This window comes from Daucus carota, chromosome 7 (genome assembly GCF_001625215.2).
Source record: "Daucus carota subsp. sativus chromosome 7, DH1 v3.0, whole genome shotgun sequence".
NCBI classification, from domain to species: domain Eukaryota; kingdom Viridiplantae; phylum Streptophyta; class Magnoliopsida; order Apiales; family Apiaceae; genus Daucus; species Daucus carota.
Window position 1 is genome coordinate 29,937,977 of NC_030387.2, and position 25,301 is coordinate 29,963,277.

The following is a 25,301-nucleotide window of genomic DNA, read 5'->3' on the forward strand; positions in this document are numbered from 1 at the left end:
GATTTTCTTTTTCTTTTTTTGTCATAAGGAAATCAAGGTATTCTTTTTACCAAAGTATGTTTTTTTTTTTAATATTATTAGCCACAAAAGAAACCTATTAGTTGATAATAATCTCTAATTTTGACGGTTATATTTTATAGTAACTAATTACTTTGTTCATGATAGCTCGACATTATATATTTTCTAATTTTAATATTATAATATATAATTATATTTTATTTTAAGATATTAAAAATATTAAAAAATAAATATATAGAACAAAATATTATAACTAATATTAAATTAACAAATCAAGTCTATAACAAATTCGAAGCGTAATTTCAAACAAAAATGTTAAATACCAAAAGATAAGCAAAAAATGGAAAAAATAATACTTACATATGATAAATATAAAAATATAAATGTATTCAATAATCTTACCGCTAATCAGCCACACTACACAATACAAATAAATATCAAAAATTGTAATGCATTGAAAATAAGATTTTGACATTAACAATGAGGAGGTCACTGGAATCATTCACCTGACTTTATTAAATAAAAATAAATTGCATTTATCAAGAAATTTAGTTGAAAATAATACTCGAGGGGCTAGATTGTAAAATAACCATATATCAGTATATCACATCTCAACATCACCACCCAGTTCTGAGTTCACTAATCAGCTAGGGTTTATGAGAACCTGGTTTTAGACACTCGAAATACACACATAATATACAATCAAATACCAATATATAATTAGCTGTTATATAGCTTACAGATTCTTATTCAGCGTCTGAAAATGCAGAGATGTTGTAAAAATCTGGCTTCATCTCTCATCACGAGGCGGCGATTTTGTTCAAAATCCGATGAAAAGATTGTAGCTTCAGTGCTTTTCGAGCGGTTGCCTGTTATAATTCCTAAGATCGATCCTGTTGTTTACGCTTTTCAGGAGTTTTCGTAATTTTCTATCTTTAATTCCCCTCTTTATTTAATTATTTATGGTTTTCTTAAATTTCTCGATTAATTTGATTGTGATATGTTGTTTTAGTAGTTTAGGTTGTTGAATTGGGAATGTGCAATGTGTATGTGATTGATGTGTCGTGTTTTGTATGTATAACTGTATTGATTATATTTTTTCTGAATGTTCTTTCGATTAATTAGTGTTTTATCAATAATTAGTTTTTGATTTATTTTTACAAGAATGTGAAAAAAGATGCAGCTTTACTTCTTAATTGAATGTTTAATTTAGTCACAGTTAGAGTTTAGGCTATAATATTTTGATTTTATATTAGGAAATGTGATCTTTGTTTGTGCTTTGTTTGTGTTAAGCTTTCGATGGAGGCAGCAGTTTCGCAGGGCATATCCGGACTCTTTTTTGAATAAGACCGAAAATAGGTAAAGCTGTTGTTCATGTTGATTAATTTTTTTGAAATATTAATATTTGGTTCTACGTGTACAGTTATCTAATATGTTTTGTTCTGGGATCAGGTTATGTTGCTTTATGGATATTGTTGCTTATGTATTGGTATTTGGACTAGTGTTGGTATTTATTGGTTTTAAACTAACAATAGTGTTCAACAATATTTAGAAAAATCAAGAATAATTAAGACAGAAAGTTTAGGCCAAAATTAATATGTTATAATTTAATGAAAGCTAAGAGTTTGTTCTGTTCCCTGAAGGTGAATTCAGGCCGAAAGAGAAAGTTTATACTGCAAATACTAAAAACTTATCAAATAGTTCATTCTAAATTGACATCCCTCACTTCGTTCACTTGAGGGGGATACAAAACAGTCTGTTGTTTTGACATGTGCATATAAAACCAGACACTTTCTTTTATACATGCATAGTTCTTTAGTTGTTGTCGTTCAAGAATGGGTACACCTTATGATCAGTTAGCCTAAAGTTCTTTGGCTAATATAGATAACAATACTGATTAAATTTTCGGGTTATATTGCAAAATAATTGTCATCCTCTCTTGATCCTTGCCATTGTTCTCCCCTAAATAGCATGAGTAGTTTTACAGCAGCCGGCAGGTTTTTGTTAATTAGCTTTCTTTATTCAAACTTTCAGCCTTTGAATGACAGTTATGGCTGTATTCCAGAAAGCTTATATTAAGTGATAAGCCTTTTTGCATTTCTCATTAGTGTTTAAAAAAATTATGGTTATCTTTTTTTGTTGCCTTTATCCTTGTATCAGAAAAACCGAGAGACCTGGAGTGTTAAAGTATGTATTAAATTATGTACCTTCCGTTCCAAATTGTTATCCTAGACTCCAGCATGCAGCTCAAGACTTGACTGCTTGTCATCATATGTCAATAATTCTAAAATGTCCTTTATTTCATGTGTAATTATAGTGTCAAACTCAAAGGGTAGCGGTGGTAGGACTGAATCACTTTATTGATTGTCTGTAATAAATTTAAAATATACCCATAATAAAATATTAAACTAATAATATATGGACCCTTTAACAGTGAGCTTTGAGTTTGCTGGTTTGGCTTTTCTTGTTCTTAGTATACTTTGTACAGCTTTGAAGATAAGTGTCCCTCGTCAAGGACAGGGGCATGATAGTTGAAGGGCCTGGGTATGCTGAACCCATTCAGCCTGATAGGTTTTTTAAGAGCCTGGGTCTGCATTCAGCCTATTATATAGTTGTAAAGTTTAATTAGTAGTTGACAGATTAAAATGTACGCAAGCTAGATATGAACATATTGAATACAAGATTTCATTTTCATCGTCAGTATCATAGATACGGTGCTCCTATAGCAGAATAACTGCTAGTATGCCTTCTTTTTGTACCGATCGTTACTGTCTTTCCTCTCGCATCCTGCTAGAGAATACCTTGATGACTCAAAATGAATAAGACAGAGTTACTAATAGCTGTAGGATTTTCAAAAGACTACCTTTTTATGTAGTTTTAACTTTATATTTGTTGCATGCCCAATTTAAGATGTGCTTTTATATTATATTCCGTCTGTCTAGTACTAATTGTAACATCGTTCGTTACCACCAGGGGACAAGGTGATCACAATATTGATTATGTACCTGCTCCTCGAGTCACTGAAGCTGACAAAACGAATGATAAAAAGTAAGCTGAAATCTGTCTATGTGGCTTATTCTTTCTGCTTTTCCCATACTGGTAATAATATTTTGCCACTTGGGTTTGTAGGGGACTAGTAATATATGTTATAACTTAGTAGGTGTACGAACATTCTCTCTGTTTACAATAGTTAGCGGCTTCATCACATCAAATTCTAAAATGTGGTGTCATTACTTTCCTAGTGCAGGTGTCTTCTTTTATATATGAACTGAATACATTGTGTCTACTATTTATATGTCTCAATTCATATTTTAATGTTGTGTACAAGTAGTCTTTCAGAATTATATGTTATTATCAATTTCAGACTGACATGTGAGTCTTTGGGATCAGCATTAAGTGTTGTTAGAGTATGAACTAGGTTTAAGTGCCCTTAGTATCTTAATTGTCTACTCGGCTGGGTGAGGGTATTACTTCTGGTCATTCTAACACACCAATTAAAGCATGGGTGAAAAAAATAGAGAAAAGATTTAAGTTCTCAGTTGGAATTTTCCTGCTCTGTCATTCTTATATCCAGTTGTATACATGTTTCACTTTATTGAAGATGCACTGAACATGATTCTACAATTATAGATAATAAATTTTGTAGCTCCCCCCTCCCCCGAATATTAAAAAGGTTATAATGCATACTATAATGAAAATAAGATGTGCAGAGACCAGGCTGAGAGATTTTTGGTGTGACCTGGAACACGTGTGAGTGGTTGTATAGCCGCAACTTCTTGGTGGGTAAAGCGTTTTATGTGTAACATTAATATCTTGTGTTTGAAATAATTTCAGCAAAAAATCAGACATCACGTTCTAAAGGCACATAATGTGATATCATATTTGAGCCCCTAGTGGATTGCCTTATGGTATTATGACAGTTTTCGGTACTCGTATCATATGTCCTTTGGTGCTTGTTAGTGCTGTAAATAAAAAAAGTAATGCCTTGCCTTTAATCGCATATCGGTTGCCTTTTTCTTATCAAGATCACTGCAAAGAGCTCTTGACAGAAGACTCTATCTTTTAATATATGGCCACACATATGGGGCTGCTGGAGATGAACCTGTTTGGCATTTTCCTGAGAAAATATATGAATCTGAAGGGACATTGCGCAAGGTGATTTTCTTACTGTTGGTAAAAATTTCTTTTTGGTCCTCTTCTTTGAGTAATTGTTTATTCGAATCTTGCAGTGTGCAGAGTCTGCATTAAAGTCTGTTATCGGTGACCTTTCCAACACATACTTTGTTGGAAATGCTCCAATGGGACATATGATTATGCCACACAAGGAGAATGGCAAGGAACTTTATACTTTGAAGGTAGACCTAGAAGAAGCTTATTGGTAGATATAGCATATGGCTTATTCCTTTACTCGATTTCACAAAAGAGACCCAGTTTGACTGTTTAAGATTGGTTTCAACAATAATTAATTAAATAAATAGATGAATGTTTTTGTGATTAGTGATGATTTAAACGAACTGCACATTCTTAACAGTTACAATAATAACTAATTTGTGGAATTTTGATTTTAAAAATAGCTATTGTTTTACTCAATTGTCAAATTTAATATGTGGAATTAAAGGAGTTCCATTGTACATGTAATAGCCCTTTTCATACTATATTTGTAGCTCTCCCTTTTGACAGCAGCCTTAATTGCCTGCCTCACCATGTTGTGCTGTGTTTTTCCTTATTGCTCCCTTGTGCTGAACTTGTTACTGAATCTGCAAATGTTTGTTGTTTGTGGCCAATCTTTCAGCGATTCATCTTCAAATCTCAAGTGGTTGCGGCCAACAAGTATGATATTAAGAAGGGTAAGGATTTTGTTTGGGTGACTAAGAGTGAACTTTTAGAGTACTTCCCAGAGCAAGCCGGATATTTGGACAAGATGATTATTGGGTTACTATAAATCCGTACTTGTCGAGTTGTCCTTGTAGTGCTATCTTTACGATGACCGTAATGTATCACCAAGTATCTGCTTGTTCCCGAAACATGAAATTTTGTTTTGTAGTAGAGTCGATCAAAAGGATTTTGGTTACTGACATAATTAATAATTGGAGTGGTCTTTCAGTCGAAGTACAGTGTAGCTTTATGCATGGGGTGTCTGGTCTCCTGGATTTGGATAAGTAGATGCTATGTACTCTGGTTTGTAATTTGTAAACTTGTGCTGTGTGCAGTAGTACTGGGTCACACACTTTCCGGTCCAGGGGGTTTAGTATAACTGAAACTTCTTTCAGTCCAAGGGCGTAGTAAGATCGGCGCAGGCTTAGTAATGGTTTTCTTCTGATCATGTTTAAAGTAGCTGCTACCTTTTTTTTGCAGAGAGTTGAGTACTATATATACAACATTGTTAGCGGGAATTTTGAATTAGTTACATGTTATTAAATAATGTTAATGCTTCATCAAGATGGCTTGCCAAGCAATATGAATGAATTAGTGCCCCAGAGGTAGCAACAGTCTAAGAACAAGAGCATCATGGAGCATCTACTTAATTACTCTACAAGCGGTCTTGAAATCAACAAACAAGTTCATTTCAGGGTGAATTGACTGTTTAAAAGGATGTAATGAAAAGAGTCAATCAACTAACCTGTCCACTGCAAAATGGACCATCCCCAACTCCAGTGGTGAAAATTTGAGCGCAGATTTTGCTGCTGCTGCAGCCACAGGAGGAGGGAGGCACGCACTCAAGAACAGAGAAGCATCCAGCTTCCTGTAATGCCATAGCCGTCTCCACAACCTTAATTTAGCTCGGTAATCAGTATTTTTCAAAAAAACCTTAATATGTTCTTATGAAAAAAGATAAAAATGCACGTAAGGGATTACCTTGACTGCACCACCAACATTTTTTCCTTGTGGCCTAAATTCTCTGAGAACACTGATTGCTTGAGTAAGCCCTAGTGCCCTACATGACCCATAACAGCAATTCCAGGATCAACAATAGCTTTTGCAGCTGTGTAACTCTTGAACAAAAAGTTTAGGGATCCCTTTGTAACTGATAAGACATATCAATAAGAAGAACAAGGAACCAGTGCCACGTTTGGAGGTAGAAACTAAAAAGGGAATGTAAAAACCAGATATAGAAGATTCTCCTAAAAACCTTTTTGGAATTGTAATTCAAACTTAGAAAAAGTAATTACTATTAAACTTCGTAATGCTATGCATGGATGGATGATGATGTCCGACACGACCCGAAGTTCCACTTGTCATAAACAATGTTACAGACGCTCGATAAACAAAACTCATCAGCTAGCTTGATTAACCCAAATACGAACAAAACTGAGTCGTTCATTAAAGTTTTATCCATTAAAGCTTATATATTCATCTTCAACAAATTTCCATAAATATTTTAACAAATTATATAAAGCTTACTACTACGGTCGCACGAACACCATCCAAAGACCAAAACAGGCAAAGAACTACAACACTCAGAAATGAAACCTAACAGAAACATTTCAAATTTGCTGCTTAAATTACTTAACCTATATTAACTAGTGAAGAACTTGATCCTGCTTGCACAGAGAGAGGCCGAAGATCAAAGAAATTTGTTTGGTACCACAGCTGGTTATTCTGTGTGACATTCCTTAATACGTATGCCGGTGAAGAAAGTAAACTTGCTAATTTCATTAAACACAAACAACAAAAATTGCCATGATCTTTCATTTTCATATTAGACTAATATATACTGTACATAACATATTTAATATATTAACGGGAAGCATCTCCGACAACAACAATTTCTCCATTTCCAGACTTGATGTAATAAAGGATAGTGCTCAGAATGGCCATAAAGATTTATCCTTTGATAAAATACAAACATAAATCTTGAGAACCAGCCTTTTACAGTTGACTTAGTCTGGGGAAAAGCATTTGAGCTTCCTGGAGGATTTGTTTCATTGTCAGAACCTCACTGATTTGTTGCTTGCGCAGAAGCTTTTATATTTGGACGCTGGCTTTTAGCAACAGACAGAGTTGCCATTAACCTGGAAGGTAGTTCAGAAGCTCCAACAGGTTGAGTTGGTTGCTTAATGAACCGGCGATATGCCTCTGCATAAGCCTGACCCTGGAGGCTTCCTCTCATCCTTCCAGAAGGCCTCCATCCCTCGGATGGAAGTTCCACCAACCCGCCTTCATGAGATACTTGGTTCTTTTCTCTGTGCATATTCTGTTTCTGCTCACTTTCTGGTCTCGACTGCTTACTGCAGGTGTCTAAAACTGATGGTTGTCTATTATGGGTGTTAAGTGAAGCTTGAATCTCATCATCTCTTTGAGAATGTACCTGCTGAACATGAACAGCTTCACAAACATTGTTACTAGAGTTCTTCGAATTTTGATATGTATGTGTATCTCGAGAATTCTGGCAGTATCCATTTTGCTCAACTGTGGGAAGAATGTAAGCATTTGAGTTCTGCACAGGCAGGCTGTTTACCTGTCACAAACATTAGTCAGTAACAAGAAATCCCTTCCCAGCTGTGGAATATTATAAACCTGTAGGGAGAAAAACTTAGACGTATACCGGTATAAGGAAATGCATTTTAAGGGCTTAAAATTTTGACCAGACATAGAGTTAAAAAGAATTTCACTGGTTGATTAGTGTGGGTACAAACATATTACAAGATTTGCAATTTTTCCATGCCCCCTAATGTGGGAGAAGAATGTCTTGACTTATCGACTCCGAAGAATAAAAAATCAACCTATGTAGGTTCTATTAGTATGTGGGGTTGAGGGAGTGGTGGACCACCCCATAAATTGCATTAGTCAGATTTAGATTGATTATGCTTTATGCATACTGCCTGACCATGAGTAGCAAAATTTAAGTTATGGATATTTCATATTGCAGTAAGTTTATGCTCCTTGCATATATAGCACCTTTAATTACTCTCAAAACTGTAGCAGCCCCTTTTTATCTTTAATTTCTCTCAAAACTGTAGCAGCCCCTTTTTATGTGATTGTGGGTTCTTCAATTTGTGGCTCACACAATTTCATATCAAAGAAGTACAGGTTGGACTAAGATATACAAACATAACAACACTACAACCATGGGGAATTAGACCACTTTCTAGGACAACAAAAGGAAATAAGGAACACCGGTTTTAGTCACATAGTTCAGGGTTTAAATAAAACTTGCAACTTATTTGACAGAGCAAAGTAAACAATAATACTACCTGGCTCACTGAACCTTGCACCGATAAAGGGTTAGCCGAGCTCGAAGTGTTGATACAAGACCAAGAAGATTGTTTCCTTAGCTCTGTGTCCTTTTGAAGTGAATGGCATCCTCTACAATCAATAATTGGAGACATAGCAATAGACATGCCATTGGAGTTGGTGCCCGTGACTCTTGAATTCTGTTACAATCAGAGGAGATAATTAAAAAAAAAAAATGTCCAATCAGCAATCAATACAAGTAAACAATTATTTTTTATCCATACTTTTTTGCCCTGGTCATTCAAATTTGTACAGTTAGCTGCCAAGCTACTAGAGTTACTAGTATTTTGGTGCATACTGACTCTAGAGGGCTCAACATTTGTGGTAGGAGAAATTTGTTGACTATAATTTTCGTCTCTGGATAGATTCTTTCCTATAGGGTTGCTTTGATTCTGCTTCTCCTCTCGAAATTCCGGGGTCTTGCTAGCTGACCCAAAAGATGGATCGATGATCTCAGATACAACCTTCCAGGATCCATCTTTAGATACAAGTACATGATCAGTATCCTCTTCCACCTCCCTCAGGACCTGATAGACAAGTACATTAGTGTATGTGGGAAGACGATTAGAAGAATAAACAAAACAAACTTGCCTTGGCAATATTCTGATCAATGCGTATGTCTATACAGGACACTGGCTCGTCACAAAGAGGGCACCGCCAGCAAGGCCTTCTTGAATTAATACTCAAGTAACTGTCATAGTCAAAGCACTACATGCCAAGAATTAAAACTAACAACCTAAGTCAAGATGCGCGTAAGATCTACAAGCATATACAAACAAGATTAGTGTCATGAAGCACAAGTTGGCTGTAGTTTGGGATATCCTATAGCTGCTTTTAAGTAATATACTAAATAACCCACTGCAACATAATGGAGAATGTTGAATTATATTTGACTTTTTAGAAAGATACAAGGCATACCAACATACTAAATAACGAATGAATATAGGTTTATATTTAACAGTCAACACCGAGTAACAGATTTAGATATTAAGTGAATAATAGGATAATATTTAACATAATTGAATTAAATTTGTATATGTATTTTGTAATATCAATAGGAAATCTAACTAAATTACAATTTTAAGAGCTTCCTGAATTACAAATTAAAGATAAATAATTGCATAAGATCTGATACATAATTAATGAGAACGCACCCTGAGGTTGACCTCGGGGTGTTTCTTGAGGTTATAATAATTTCTACTACAAATTCAGAGCAGCATATTTGCCAATATAAAATTATTCCTTAGTAAATTTTAGATATAACCCTTATATCAAAATTGAAAAACCTTTTATCCTCGGGATACTACCCTTCTATTAACATTGAAAGACCTGTTAACCTCAGGATACTACATGAGGTCACCCTCAGGCAAATCAAACTCTGCTCAGGTTCTTGTATAAAGTTTGAACAGAAAGTACAAACATACAACATGATTAGGCATTAAAATTTAGGAGTCAACAAAATTCAACATCTTTCATCTTTGTATAAACGAAACGAACTACACGCTAGGTTGGAACAGTGAACCCTAAAGTAAATTCATGATAACAAGAACTACACACTGAAAGGAATTGGAGAACCCTTGCGAAGAACTCTGACTTTGATCAAATGTAGGTTCAACATTTGTGGTTCTTAGATCTCCACCAAAGGTTTAAAAAGAATGTTTTTGTTTGATTTAGACTCCATTTTATGAACAAACAAATGTAATAGGGGACAGCAAAAAGGATTACTCTCTTTGCTAGAAAAGAGCATGTACAAAAACAAACTAACCTGCATATGTTTGCAGAGATGCCCTTTAATAGGAGTTCTCATCCGATTTTTGCTGTAAAATGAAAATGGGAAAATGGGACAACATGCGTATAAGAAGAGACATTGCACTAATATTAATTAATGTAGATAATAAGGAGAACTAAATATATCAAATTAAGGCCCCCTAGAAAGCTATAAGGAAAGAGTAGAAGGCTATAAGAAGAGAGTTCCTACCTTATGGGGCAATTTAGTGATGTTTGTAATGCCATCTCCATATCTGTACTTGCTACAAAAGAACCTTCTCTTAGTTTTGTATGAAAGAGACATTCTCAAAACACTGAATCACAAAAAGGCAATGGCCTTAACCTATCATCTATGAATTCGCTTACCTGTGTCGCCAGAAGCAACAACAGGCTGAACATAATCTTGCAACTGGGGAGTGCCAGAAGTTGGTATCACACACATAACGGCAATGGCAATAATATAAGGGCCTGTACATGTTTCAGAAGCGAATGAAAAACTTGAAGTTGATGGTTTGATAAACAAACAAAATTTACGAGTCCAAGAAATACCATTAAAATTTCCAATAGCCTGTAGAAGATTGACTCCATATTTGAGCATTGCAGTCACATCTGTTGGAACCAGAGGTACAGGTTCCTGTCATAGATAACGCATGCATGTACATACCATATTAACCTTACAGTTACAGTACATTAAAAATTTGCTATGGAAGAGATACAAACATCCTTTGATAATGTTTCACTGATATCTACACTGACCATGGAAGTGTTGTTCCTTCCTAGAACACCTTTTCCATTAAGCAAAATGCTGAAAATAAGTATTTGCAGTCAGATAATTACTAAATGCATGAAAGTAGAAAAAATACTGATATTATGACATACTCCACTTCCTGCGGAGTGATAATGCATGATGATGTATCTATAGCATCTACCCGGACTACAATCATTCCCTGCATAAGAAACAGAACATTGGAGGTGAAGTTAAATCTAAAAATTTTAAAGCTAGTTAGTTACAAGACCTATAAGTGAAAAGGGAAGAAGAACAAAGATGAAAACGTGATAGAAGCAAATCCTTGGTGTCATAAGGAACTAAATTAGCATCATGAACTTTGTATGAGGAGTTCAAAGCCAAGTATTTCTGCTTACTATCATTTCACGCATGGAAGCCACCACACCACGTGATAAGTTGAAGTCTGCCACAATGGTTCTATATCCAGGCTACAGTAAGAAATTAAAGTCTTAAAAAGATATTTTGAATGCAATCATGAATATCATCGAATCATATATAAACTTACCTTAACCTCAGTGAAACAGAGTGTATTCTCAATCTTTAACCTCGGATAATATCTGCAAAGACAAGGCACACAATGATTTTTTGTTCTTTACTTGAGATCAAAGGGATCAGGGGTGATCTCCATGAGAAGTATATATGTTGTACGAATGCTATACCTAGATAAGGACTAATACCATTCCATAATCTAAGGAATGCTGATCTGGTAACTGAAGACAATTAATCTTTTAAATTATTTTGGGCAGTGAGCAATGAACCATTAACCTGTTGAAACATTTCAGTTGTGTAGAGATAACTACTAGACCAAACCCATTGTGTATCATAATCATTTAAAGCATGGTAAATTACAGAAATTTAAGCACTCAAACACACATGCCTCCACTGTAGCCCAAACACTTAACCTTTAGAGGGCATCCACTAGACTACAATGCTAGAGATTTTGGTATGGTCAATTACAGATGGCTAAAAAACAAATGTTGGATGTTGAAAAGAAAATTAGTGTGTGGATGATAATAATGCATGGTAAATACTCAAACAAATTTCAAGCCAAATAACTTTTCATCGCACTTGTCTAATACCTGACAATCATGGTACAAGTGACAGTTATATTACTGCTAATCTACATATCATTATTGTACAAACAGAATTATCAGAAGGGTTCACATTAACAAAGCATAATGAAAGTATATGCATACCTAGACAAAATCTGGGAAATAGAGGGAAGAGCATGACATGGTCCTTGTAACACATCATCGGTGGAGAAGAATCGTTTGACCTATGCATGTCCAATCAATTTTGTCAAGGGGACTACACACCGAACACCAACAAGGCAACAACACACATCCCATGCTGTCGGCACTTAATGATAATTTAGGCAAAAATTTTCAGCTTACCTCATTGGCCAATGCAAGAAGATCGTCGGTCTCTTTCTTCTGGAACCATCCATTTTGACAAGCATTCTGTCAAACAGTGTTGCAGCATCAGTTCAGAAGAAAATCGGGACCACATAATGACATATTATAGATCAAGGAAAAAGTGCCCAAATATTTTCTTTCTTAAATACGGATGGCTCGTGCCCCATATATGTAATCTAGCTAGTACACAGATTAAAAGTCTACTGTGGTTTTTACATGATAGAGTTTGCAAATGCTTAGTGTCATTTCAGTAAATACAGTAAAGTCTGAGGTTGTCTGAGGTTACTACTAGCGCCAGCCAGCACAAAAGAAGTGGGACTCGATCTTTATAAATCTGTACCCTTTTCCTTCAGAAAACTGCAACATAATAATATCAGATGCCGCTTTAACCACTCAGAAAGGGGGAGTCAGAGTTTTCTAGTGGAACTTACTTTTGTATTGTCAGAAAGCCTCAAAATGAAGAAAATTTCGTTGCCTCGGTCTTGATAATTGATCATTTAAATACAAACCTCAAAAGTTAATGCCCAAGTGCAACATGGTCACATTAACACCTAAATAATGGTGGGGATGAAGTGCAAAAAGACAAAACACCTTTTACTGATATTCGTTCAATCAACAGTTATTTTTATGAGACTACTTTGTTTAGCTGTTTAATAGAATAGTAGAATGTATACTGCACCATTGTTGATTTGGAAGTCAAGAAACTACTGCCAGTATAACTGCTTTATACATATAGAGATAGTCGTAGCCTTTAACTTACTATCTATAATTTAATCTTCATTCAGTGTTTCAAGTTTATGAGAAAAGAACATTCTGACGAGTTTGACAGAAGTGCATAAACATCAAGTCAGAGGTAATAATATTACTATATTTAATATCAAGATGAAAATCAAGCAATACTTGTCCTCAACTTCCCAAGCAGTCCATCTTGTGCAGATTTCACCAAAAAGGATTGCTGTATATTTAGGGGCAAATGAAATTGCATCTATATGACATTCTGGGAAGGTCTAAAAGTATCACATTCTTCCTTCCCATGTATAAAAAGAAGGAATATCATCAAACATGCTATTTAATTAAAGCCTATAGGTTACTAAGGCTTGAAAATGTAAAGCCTAGAAACTGTGATGCGCACATTCTTTTTATATCCTTGGCTATCAACCACAAACCAATGTGCTCCAGTACAAATTGGTAGTAATATCGCTATATTAGAGCTGTCCATTATTTAGTACAATATATGTTTACGTATCTAATATGGGATGTTATAAACACCTTCCTTTTGCTTGTTCGCTGTTTTTAGATCATTAGTAATGCCCCAGGCACTCCATTGTCCATATGGATAATAATATTTTCCAACCACCTCATACAGGAAAGGCTAAACTTCTATACTAATTAGTCTGGCTTGTAAGGTTTCCTAACATTTCTAACATATAAGGGAGAAAATGAGATTTGCATATGTTTGAAGGCCAACCACTTGTCCATGTGCAAGTAGTGTATAAGAAGTTAAATGTTGCGGCAGATGATACCTCATTATGGAATCTACTTAACATTAAAGTCAAATATGATGATGCAATATCTTTCTATTTTGGCGTACCTTGACAGACATCATGAGCAGCATAAAAGGTATTACAACAGATAGGTCATGCTTCCATACATTAATCTACATTAGAAGTACAGGAAAAACAAAGAGAAAATATTAGATAAATAAAAAATTCATCTGTTCAGCTTGTGATACAACTTGAAATACACTTACACTAGTCTGCCTAATGTTATCACATACAAAATTGCTTCTTGAAAAAATGCATTCAGTTTCCACCTAGAGCCTGAATAGGTTCTCTAAACATAAACCAGTCTTCACTTTTCATTGAGAACAAGAAAACAATAAAATTTCCAATTTTACCATGCTGAACTATACTCCCTCAGTCCCCCTCATTTCTTTACGTTATTTTTTGGCACAATTTTCAACGCTCATTTGAAGTATAGTTCTGAATAAAAGTTTGATATTTAAACTTTTAATCGAAAAAAGAAAATTTTAAGAAAAGGTTATGGAACCATATTTTATAGGAGCCTCAAAATGCGTGCAAACAGTGAACGTAAACATCCTGGAGGGACGGAGGGAGTATATACTAGTCCTCGGTCTAAGCAATGAGCATGTATTAAAGTATGCAGTATTTGCATTATATGCAATTTTTAGCACATACAATACTCGACAGAAAATGTGTGAAGTCCAGGAAATTCACCTTCTGCAATAATGTAGGCAATTCACGTGATTTAATAGGAACTTCATTGTTGGCAATTGCATGATCAATACCTCTGTGCTTGACAGTAAAAAATATTATCAAAAAGCAATAATATGGAAGAAAGCAGGCCAAGATTACTATATGCACACATAAAGTTTCACATAATACAAAAACTAATGTAAAATGTAGGTAACAGGAAAGAAAAGAAAAACAGCTCGGGTAGCTGAGTCAAAATTGTAGCAAGGGTGCAAGATAAGTACAAAGAGAGTGAGGAGAATGTTTGTACGTCAACGAGATATACTTTTATGTATCAGTAAAATAAAAGAGTAATCAGACAGACTCTTATCATGAATACTATAAGGCAAACTATGCAGCTAATTTATCAAAATACATGCAAATGTACACATGCACAAAAAGAAGAAAAAAAAGCCTCAGCCGCTTATTCAAAAGGAAAATAAAAAATAAACACTACAAGAATCCAACTCCTACTTCTTGGTTGCTGTTATTGTTAACAACCAATTCAAGTAACTATAATTGATTTATGTATTAGCAGGCAGTAACTATAATCTTAAAAAAATAATGTCTTACTTGTTATTCTTCACATTATCTATATCTTTCATTCCTTGTTTTAAGTAAAGCTATACAAGTGGTTTCCAAATTTCTTAGAATCTGATGATATACCTATTGTCTAAATGGTTGCCGAAGTTCACTATCGATCACGAATTGGTGAAACTCAAGTAAATATTCACCAAAAGAACACATAAATCAATCAGTCATTTCTCTTTACCACTACCATGGTACTTTCCTACTTCCTATTATAGTTGGGATCCATGTTCCACTAATTTCTCAGATTATGTAAATATAAAATATTTAAACCCACCAATGTTTCTTTGTCCACCTCATTATAAACAATATATAGAGCAAGTCACCTAGATAGATTAAGAAATAGGAATAATGGCCAATATTCAACGTCATGTAGTTTACTTTTCTCTTCAAAAGTATCCTAAAGAGGTTTCATATTACTATCTAAAATGGATAAAAACTACATTAACATTTTGTATCAAAAATAACAGAAATCCAAATAAATGGTAAATCCTGCATATTGAACTTCTCTGTTTCACTTCATTAGTTACACATAACGTTTAGTATATATATCGACTTTCCCAATAAATAGATATATCAATAGCAAACAATCTGTCAAATTACTACAGAATTTCAATCGAAATTTATAATCGACCAATCCCTATCTTTAGATATCATTACAGTTTATCACTAGACATTGTTATAATCTTAGCAACAACATACATGAATTCAAAAAGTTTGAGACTGAAAAGCACAAGGTCTATACATAGACAATGAATCAACACAAGGGTACATCTTAAACTAGCCTCATTTTACTTCTCTGCTTGTACACACAAGACATAGTCATAGACATAAACATATAAAATTGGGAAGGGAGCTGATCCACTTAAAATGTTCCTTCACCCAGGATAGGCAACTCATGTCTCTGCTCAATGGACCAAAATCAGCTACAAGGGAGCTTAAAACTCACTAAACCGTAGCTAAAATTATAATTTTTTGCGTTAAGGGTCCTGGTCCCTGACAACTGTCAGGGACAAGTTATTTAACACACACTTCCAGGGCCGTCGGATCTCTATTTCAAGGGTCCAGATTAAAACTTCGTTTTTTTTAAGTATTTTCCGCGGATAGGGACTTTCCCTTATCCGCGGAAAATTATAGCGGATACTTAAAAAAACAGGTTTCAATTCCAGCCCTTGAAATACAAATCTGATGGTAATGGAGCTGTGTGTTGGATAAGATCTCGATGACAATCGATTGTCATGGACCAAAACCCTTGCCTTAATGTGGCAGCTGGAGCCTAAGGGAAGACTCAATGAAAGCACACGTATCATATCAAGGTAACACAATTACGAGGATAAGAGTAGTGCTAATCAAGAAAATAAAAACAAGAATACACATTACATCAAACTATTACACACACATTCTCTAACATTTACTACTAACCAGACAAATTATTAAAGGTATACACGATATCAAAACAGTGCGCATGCAAGAGAAGAAAATGACTTAAACATTAATTTTATTTAGGGCAAAACATTCTCTCCTTGAAAATAATATATCACACAAATCAATAACAAGAGAAATTACAAAAGGGAGGGAGAGAGAGAGAGACCTGGTCATAGTAATGCAAAGCTTGCTGAGAAGACGAGGATCATTGAGTTTACCGGAGTTATTATACAATGCTAAAAGATCAACGGCGGCCCCAATTAGCTGCGACGACACGCTATTCTTACCGGAGCTTCTTCTCGGAGCTTCCATTTTCACTCAAAAGTGTCCCCACACAAACAACACACTCTTTATTGCGGTTAAAGCCTGGTCCGAATTTTATTACTTTCCATGGGCTATTTTTTTCTCCTTTTTTTTTTTTGATAATTCGATATTTTATAAAAGGACAGAGCCTCACTTTGAAAATGAGGGCACTGTAAGTACAACGGAGCGCCAACAACAAACTTATAAACAGCCTGAACAAGCGACTAGAGCTAGATAGAGCCAATACTAACACTAGGAAACTAAAACTAAAACTAGGAGAGCATACTACTTGAACTAGGACAAGCTTCTGGGGAGAGATAATACTAAGAATAGAGTTCTACTATAGCCTCTATTCCACTGACTAGCAACAGACTTAATCCATGTCACCTATTGGAGGCTCATATGCCCAGAGGGGATCCTTGGGTTCATTGGGGCCGAAACTTGCCACGAACGAGTCTTCCACCGCGCCTTCAATCACGTCCTCCATCTCATCAATGTCCATCTCCGAGCGAGCGAACCTCGGAGCATTCAGCTGACCCAAACCCAAGTCGTCAATCTGATCGACAAGAGGAACACTTATATCAAAGTTCACCGGATCTGGGGCGCCATAAGGGATCATGATATCCATGTAGGCTGCATGCGGCACTCCCATACCTTGGTCCCAATCGAGGAGCTCTTCCACTCCTCCAATAGGCCTATCAAAAGTATACAGCTCCTTACAGGTTTCCATGCCAAGTTTGGCGAGGAAGCGAGAGACTCTGTTACGAGATGGATGGACGTAAGCCACTGTGCACTTGCGACTCTTGTCTCTTATGAGGGTATCCAACTGGTCAGTGACATCAAAGACAGAAGCAGCAACACCCTCTCTGAAATGCTTGATCGTCATGTAAGCCTGGTAGTTGTCCGTCTCAAGAATGATATCCTTGAATTCATGCACAATGGCTCTGCGGAGTGGAACGTACATCGCCCACAACTGATTTCCTAAAGGAGTCAACCCTGGAATGACCCCCGTAGTGAGAAGACGCATATCTGTGTCGGAATCACGATAAACAGCACCCATGCCCATTGAGTTACCATTGCTGAGAGGGGTTTTGACAGCATGACCATGAACATTGATTTTGAGCGCATCTGGGCGGGGACGAGACCAATGCAGAGCTCTGCTAGTAGCCATTGCAAGACAGAAGGGAGAGGAAAAGATGAGATAAGCGTGTATAGGAGCAAGGTTTGTGGAAGAGTGGGAGGGTCTGGAAGACTATATATATATGCATGCAAAGTCTCTAGACTTCTCCACAATTACTCTCAAAACTGTCTTAACAAGCAAGGCTTAAAGAAGAGAGATAAGAAGACCCTATGCCGATAGAGTTTATGTTTGTTATTTAGTTGGATTTTAAGAAAAATCATTAAGTATGGTGAATAAAGAGAATTTTTTATTAAAAAATCTAATACTTCCCGTTAATTTTGTGACTAAATAGTTCCGAACTAGAAGTTATGTGATCTTTATGCATTAGTTTTATAGAGTATATGTGACTAGTCATAAAATATATATGATATAAAAATAAATATCAATATTATTTTAATGAATATCAATATTATTTTACTTGCAAAAAAGTAATATTTATCTTTTTTAAAACTTAAATTAATTTATAACAAATATAATTGCAATTATTGTTATACACTCCCTCTGCCCTCTAATTTGTTTACATTTTTTTTACACTGTTCGGCACGCATTTCAAGGCGCATATAAAGTATAGTTTTTTAACTTATTTTTTTAAAAAAATTTTATAAAAATTTAAATACCAAACTTTTATTTAAAAGAAAAAAAGATCAAAATAATATATCAAACCATACTTTATGAGGGTATTAGAATGCGTGCCGAATCCTCATCCCCCAATGTAAATAATTGAGGGGGGACGGAGGGAATATATTATTTCAAAAAGTTTATCATAATATATATAATAATTAACTTTATTAAGTTTATCATAATATATATATTTTTAAATTTGCAACTTACATGAAAATATAAATATTCATAGATAGTATAAATAAAATAAAATATAAGTTTAAGGAAAAGAAAAGGGAATATAAATGGAGTAGGATTTCTCAATTATACTTCATATATAGCCAATTACTAGATCTGATATCACGCGAGGGAGCTATAAATACGAGGTGTACATGTGATAACCCACAATAATTGGACATGCAACACAAGCAACTCTCACGTAGCGAAATATATACGCATGCAGAAGCAGCTGCGTTTCTTCATACAACATTAATTAATTTTGTAGAATACATTTACAAACACAAATTTTTCTTTGGTTGATCTGCAAGAGGGTTAAAAATGGCGGGATTCCTTGATAAGGCGAAGGAGTACGTGACGGAGAAGGTGGCGGAGATGAAGAAGCCAGAGGCGTCCGTGACGGACGTGGATCTGAAAGATGTGAGCCGGGAGTGCATCACTTATGACGCTAAGGTTTCTGTTAGTAATCCATATAGTACTTCCATTCCCATCTGCGAGATCTCTTACAAACTCAAAAGCGCCGGCAGGTTTGTTATCTCCACCCTTTCAGTTTGCAAATCTTTAGAAGTCTTCGTGATCACGTGAGAATTGAGATGGAATGAAAAGTGGTTGTGTAGGGGAAAATACGTATTTCGAAACACGGTTGGATTTAATTTGCGACTCGATCTATCGAGGCAAAACCTAGAAAATGGTGGCAAGGTGTTCTGGTGGATTAGAAAATGTTAGAATAAAATGTTAGAATATGACATAAATCGACTTGTGATAATAGATTATGACATAATGGTGGCGAGCTGTACGTAGCATCTTATGTTCTGTTATATTAACATAAATGATCAAGGAAAGAATAATAAGGCCCTTTATGTTATTTGAACGGGGAAGTACAATCAAGGGCCTTGTAAATTATCATAAGAATATTTTATACCGGGTATTAGTTGAACAAATATTTATTATGTAATATATTTTGCTATATAATTTGAGAAACATAAACAAATATAAGCTGATGAACATGTTGCACGATATATGAGTCTCTCGTTAATTCTACACAACACTACCTTAACGTATACAAGGTCGAGACTATTTCTGTGCGCTTTATTTCCAACCACCGTGGTCGATCGATTTTATTGATCTGTTTTGTCCGCTTTTCTTGTAGTGATACATATGTTGATTGTTGTTTGTACCTTTTCGGTTTCAGGGAGATTGCTTCAGGAACTGTTCCGGACCCAGGATCACTCAAGGGTAACGACACGACTATGCTAAACGTAGGATTGAAGGTGCCACATAGTGTGCTTCTGAGCTTGGCCAAAGACATTGGTGCAGATTGGGATATTGACTATGAATTGGGAATTGATTTTGTGTTTGATCTCCCGGTTTTTGGAAACATTACCATTCCAGTTTCCAGCAAAGGCGAGATCAAGCTCCCTACTTTCTCCGATTTATGGACCAAGTAAACGTGTGCGTTCGCTCAGTGTCTGATGTTTTTGCTTTGTTTTTCATTTTGTATTATCTCAAGTGATGATATATATATATTGTTTGATGAAGGATGAATTGATAACCAGTTCCTCCATCGTTCAATGAATAAATATGGTTTATACTTTATAGTCTTATTTTGTAGTCTCAGTTTCCAAAATGCAGATGCTATTTGATAAAATTTTCTATTTCTTATTTATGAATAATAAAAAATTACCATATTTTAATTCCTCGTCAAGTCTTGTAAGCGAGCTAGACATCAAGATATTCGTCCAAATTATCTTTTGACCCGAGTAAAGATATTGTGTGACCAGGCGAGGCGACGCCATGACAACCATCATATTCTTTATTAATAATTGAAATAATTTTTCACTCAAACACATAAAGTTATTATTTATTACTATTAGTTAAATATAATAAGTGATTTAATAAAAATTGAGCTGATCATATAAGATTTAAACACATATATGTGTGCTTGACATTGCTATTTGCTAGTATTTAAAAAGGATAATGTGAATATAATGGTAGTATCCATAGACACGCAGAACCACACATATGTAAAATCATATCAAGAAATTTTAATTTGGGTATGAATCCAACAAAGTGAATGCAATAGTCACCTTATGTTACTAGAAATTGCCTTAACAGGCAAGCTGATGGGTGAAGGTAAATGCCAATCTCATGATGCAATCTTTACATACATGAGGGTGAGACATTAATCTTGCGGAAAATTGATCTTTGCCTAGACGAGCAAGTTAGATACAAAACTAAGACTAGTCTTAGAGCAAGGCTAATACAGTACTCAAGTTAAAAAATTTCACCTGAATATGAATGTACAATAACAAGATATTATATTTGATACTAAATATAAAATTATAGATGTTTTTATAACATCATATTAACATCTAAGTGAGGAAAATAATGTTATCAAATAAAATAACGAATTTAAAGATTTAATGAGTTAAATATAACTAATTTAAATAATTTATATACCTCTTTTTCTGAACAATTTTAGTGGGTGTTTGGCAGCAACTTTTAAGCCGGGCTTCTCGGTTTATAAGTTAGAAGCACTTATTCGTACCGTTTGTGTAAAAAGTCAAGAAGCACTTATAAAAAGTTAGGAATGCTAGCTTTTGTTTCAGGGTTTCTACTTATTTTCCAAACACTTTAATCACTTATATGTCTTATCATGCTTCTAACTTCTCTACTCCACTTATTTATTTTAAGCAAGAAGCACTTATTTTAAACTCACCCAAACGCCTCTTATACATATATACAGGAATCCCATCCGAGACAAACAGATAATCCAAAAGCTGAAAGGGCCACTTAAACTAGAAAACAAGGCAAGTAGATTTCGCTAGTTGAATGATTAATTATGAAGATTACACGCATTTCTTTTTGCTTGTAAATTTTAACATGTGAATAAAACATAAACCATAAGTTAAAACTGATTAGCAAACTCATTTAAAATAACTAACTTTTCAGGCAAAATCTTATCGCCAAGGACCTAGCAACATTCACATCAATCAAAGAGGAAATAACAACTTTCACGCGCAATGCAATAATGCAAACCCAAAAGTCTCACATGCATCTACGTGTATAAATACATGCAGAACCAGCTGCTGTTCTTCATTACAAAATTTCACACTGCTTATCTAATTAATTAAATATATAGCTTTCCTAGCTAGTTAATTTGCAGGGATTATGGAAGGATTACTAGGTAAGGCTACAGAGGCCATGACCAAGGGGACTAAGAAACCAGAAGCCAAGATTACTCATGTGGGTCTGAAAGATGTGAACCTTGAGTTTGTCACTTACAATGCTAAAATCTCAGTGACTAATCCATATCCTACTCCTCTTCCCATCTTTCAGATCACTTATGCTCTCAAAAGTGCTGACAGGTTTGTTATATATTTTCTGCCTCTTTTACATTCACAAATTTCCCGGGACAGCGCAAGTGGTGGGTTTATCCTCTGTTGTCCCGGAAAACTCCTCTACTCTGGCTCATCCCGAAAAGTATTGGAACAAATACTCATTTGTAAGGTATATAAGCCTAAATTATCAAAATGTACTCAGTTTTAACTTTTAAGACACTGGAACCCGACATTTATATTTTAAGAACGGAGAACAAAAAACAATTAGGATTAACTGACATATTTTCTTCAAGAAGGTCAATGCATTAATGGATTTTATTTTTGTTGGTTTTTAGGGAGCTTGTTTCAGGAACTAGTCCGAACCCGGAGCCACTGAAGGCAAATACCACGACTGAGCTAGAATTCGAAATGAAGGTATCATTTACCATGTTAGTGAGTTTGGCCAGGGACATTGGCGCAGATTGGGACATCGACTATGATTTGCAGATCAATGTTGTTGGGAATGTACCAGCCATGGGAGATGTTACCATTCCAATCTCCAACAAGGGCCAGATGAAGCTCCCCACTTTGAAAGATCTATCAGCTTTGGCTAATCTCACTACAAATCTGAGTGTGACCGTTTAAGCGTATAATGAAGGATGAATCAGAACTCAGTACTTCTGGTGGAGAAGTTAAATAATTTGTGTACTACTACTGAATATAATTATTGTATCCCTCCGGGGACTGTGTGTATTTGTGTCCTACACTCCTACAAGCCTCGGCTCTACATATATAGTCGATCGGCTGCCATGTCAATATTGAACATCTCTCCTGGAACTATATATAATGAATAATGGGCACTTTATTGTTATTGTACACACTTTGCGTTGCTTCTTTTGTGCAAGTCCTTGTATAAGCCCAAGCATATACTCTGTTCAACGTAGGTTAAATGTTAAACCGACCATCAGTCTCATGATTTTGCGTCGCAGAATTGTATCGGTTACTTGTGTCCTCTGGTTCGTTCCCAGCCAGTTTCAGGTTTCTTCCTCTAACCCTTCTAATTTAACTAGTTTTTTTTTAATAATTGATGCTGATTCTTATTGATGGCTCTTCGTCTACACTTAAAAAAAATTACTTATTACTTGAAGTAAAGAAATGGATTACAAATGACAAATAGACTAGAATTGATATTAAAATATTTGGATAATGGGACTTAAAAGATATTCATGTTTTTGAATAATTTTTGTTTGAATGTTTGGTAATTTAAAGAAATATTAGGAAAGAAAATAAAAATAAAATAGAGGTTCCTAGAAAAAACAATTAGTTACTTAAACATCCAACTTCTCTTCTCGGAAGCTTCCCATTTTTCACGAAAAGAATCCCACTTCTAACAGGAAATAAGTATAGATTACAAATCACCTCTTGCTATAGCACCTAACAAATCCTTTTCCAGGAGAAATTAATATTTCATTACCTCTCGCCACTGCTATAAAATTTGAACTTTAGCAGGCGCTCAGAATATGTCCTTGCTCATTGTTTCCATCGTCATTTATGTTTTTTAAGCTCTCTGCAGTGCGCTGTATCACTCCCGTTGATCATTCTCTTTTACCTCATTGACCAAGCATTTATATAATTTATAAGTCATATTATCTGAATATTTTCATAACATATATGTTCTAACCTACTTACTCACTCTTTCCCAATAGATTCTTTATGTTAATTTTTGATACGCATTTTGAGATTTTTATAAAATATGATTTCATAATTTTTTTTAAATTTTTTTATACGTGCAAAAGTTTGACGTTTAAACTATTCAAAAATATATATTAAAAAACCATTATCGAATTATACTTTATAAGAACCTCAGAATAAGTGCAAATAATGAAAACAATGAACTAAACAACCAGTTAGGACCGAGGGAGTATCATTTCAAATCTATTCTTTTTTCTTTTTTTTTGACAAACAAAGGATTTTATTAATACGAATCGCAAACCCAGCCGGGACAAACCCCCGAACTGTCAACTACAATCTGATTGTGAAACAAAGAACGAACTATACAAATAGTCGTTTTGTTTTCAGATCGCTTAACAAATAGATCATATTTATATTCTTTGATCTAAAAAGTATTACAATAATATCTCAAGCAATCCAACCTACATCAGTTATGAAACTAGTAGTCTCGCAATTGACCTTCACGTAAGCATCATTTGTAGCCCAATATTCAGAACTATCAGTCAAATCAACGGATCTTGGAGCACCAAACGTCCCCAAAACATGAACAATTATTTGTTGTGAAAGGTGAGCTCTTGCGGTATTCACCATCGTTCCGAAATCGATGCGAGTCTTACCGATCTCCCAAAATACCGTATAAATCCTTTTCAGATTGATAATCAAACGACACATCAAAACACATAAAAATACGAAAATATAACACACTGACATCCAAAAAAGATGGGCACACACTGACATCCCAAAACGATGGGCACACAACCTTGATAACAAGGTACTCAAACAAGATTAGATCTTGGTTTTATTGAAAAACTAGTAAAATAATAGAGGGGATGCGAAAGCGAATGGGTTAATTGATGAGAAAATGAAGATCTGGGAGGTGGAAAAGTGACGGCTGAAACCTAATACGGGTAGGGATGAGCAGAAACCGAACCGAAAACCGAAACCGAACCAATAATCGCAAAAACCGCACGAAACCGCACCAAATAAAACCGCACCGAACAAAAACCGAACCGAATAAAAACCGCATCGATACTTAGGTTTTGGTTTTGGTTTCGGCAATTTTAAAACCGAATACAAACCGAACCGAACCGCAATAATATTTATATTTATTTAATTATTTATTTTATATATTTAAACTAAATATATAAATCATATGTATCATAAAATATATAAACTAGGCATGAACTTTGGCACCAGTTGGAATGTTGGCTGCTAGTACTCGTGCTGTATAATTGTTTGATTCTTGTTGATGGTTTAGAGCAGAGGTAGGCTCATTTTCTAATGTAGATAGAGAAGATATATGCCTGAATCAGTTTGCGGCTTTGCACAAATCTCAGGACTAGACTAGTGATCAACCTTTTATCTGGCTGTAACTGTTTTTATGCTTCCTTTCATTGCAAGTTTGAGGAAACACCTTGCAGGCTTGCACCTTCATTTACTTTC

The 25,301-nt window shown here is 35.0% G+C and overlaps 4 protein-coding genes across 5 annotated transcripts; 3 read left to right on the forward strand and 1 right to left on the reverse strand.

Annotated features, from left to right (window-relative positions):
* Positions 1 to 587: 587 nt before the first annotated feature.
* Positions 588 to 5,372, forward strand: LOC108196665 (large ribosomal subunit protein mL46). The gene is made up of 6 exons (XM_017364062.2): positions 588 to 939; positions 1,312 to 1,377; positions 2,992 to 3,066; positions 4,044 to 4,173; positions 4,248 to 4,373; positions 4,811 to 5,372. The coding sequence occupies exons 1-6, from the start codon at positions 782 to 784 to the stop codon at positions 4,958 to 4,960; spliced, it is 705 nt and encodes a 234-aa protein (XP_017219551.1). The 5' UTR covers positions 588 to 781; the 3' UTR covers positions 4,961 to 5,372.
* A 1,322-nt stretch (positions 5,373 to 6,694) lies between these two features.
* LOC108194331 (E4 SUMO-protein ligase PIAL2) lies at positions 6,695 to 16,907 on the reverse strand. Of its 2 annotated transcripts, none has more exons than XM_017361284.2 (17): positions 16,654 to 16,907; positions 14,460 to 14,532; positions 13,814 to 13,879; positions 12,202 to 12,267; positions 12,004 to 12,083; positions 11,313 to 11,364; positions 11,164 to 11,235; positions 10,900 to 10,967; positions 10,777 to 10,825; positions 10,570 to 10,654; positions 10,387 to 10,488; positions 10,232 to 10,274; positions 10,019 to 10,070; positions 8,845 to 8,961; positions 8,478 to 8,780; positions 8,214 to 8,393; positions 6,695 to 7,477 (listed from the first exon to the last, which is right to left on the reverse strand). In XM_017361284.2, the coding sequence occupies exons 1-17, from the start codon at positions 16,797 to 16,799 to the stop codon at positions 6,956 to 6,958; spliced, it is 2,076 nt and encodes a 691-aa protein (XP_017216773.1). In that variant the 5' UTR covers positions 16,800 to 16,907; the 3' UTR covers positions 6,695 to 6,955. The 2 variants fall into 2 exon arrangements, with proteins under 2 accessions (XP_017216773.1, XP_017216772.1); XM_017361283.2 differs by having other exon boundaries at positions 10,232 to 10,283.
* A 2,072-nt stretch (positions 16,908 to 18,979) lies between these two features.
* Positions 18,980 to 20,415, forward strand: LOC108195724 (desiccation protectant protein Lea14 homolog). The gene is made up of 2 exons (XM_017362694.2): positions 18,980 to 19,334; positions 20,000 to 20,415. Exons 1-2 carry the CDS (start codon positions 19,129 to 19,131, stop codon positions 20,253 to 20,255), a joined length of 462 nt encoding a protein of 153 aa, XP_017218183.1. The 5' UTR covers positions 18,980 to 19,128; the 3' UTR covers positions 20,256 to 20,415.
* A 1,383-nt stretch (positions 20,416 to 21,798) lies between these two features.
* On the forward strand, positions 21,799 to 23,003 carry LOC108195393 (desiccation protectant protein Lea14 homolog). The gene is made up of 2 exons (XM_017362352.2): positions 21,799 to 22,175; positions 22,484 to 23,003. Exons 1-2 carry the CDS (start codon positions 21,979 to 21,981, stop codon positions 22,770 to 22,772), a joined length of 486 nt encoding a protein of 161 aa, XP_017217841.1. The 5' UTR covers positions 21,799 to 21,978; the 3' UTR covers positions 22,773 to 23,003.
* Positions 23,004 to 25,301: the final 2,298 nt, after the last annotated feature.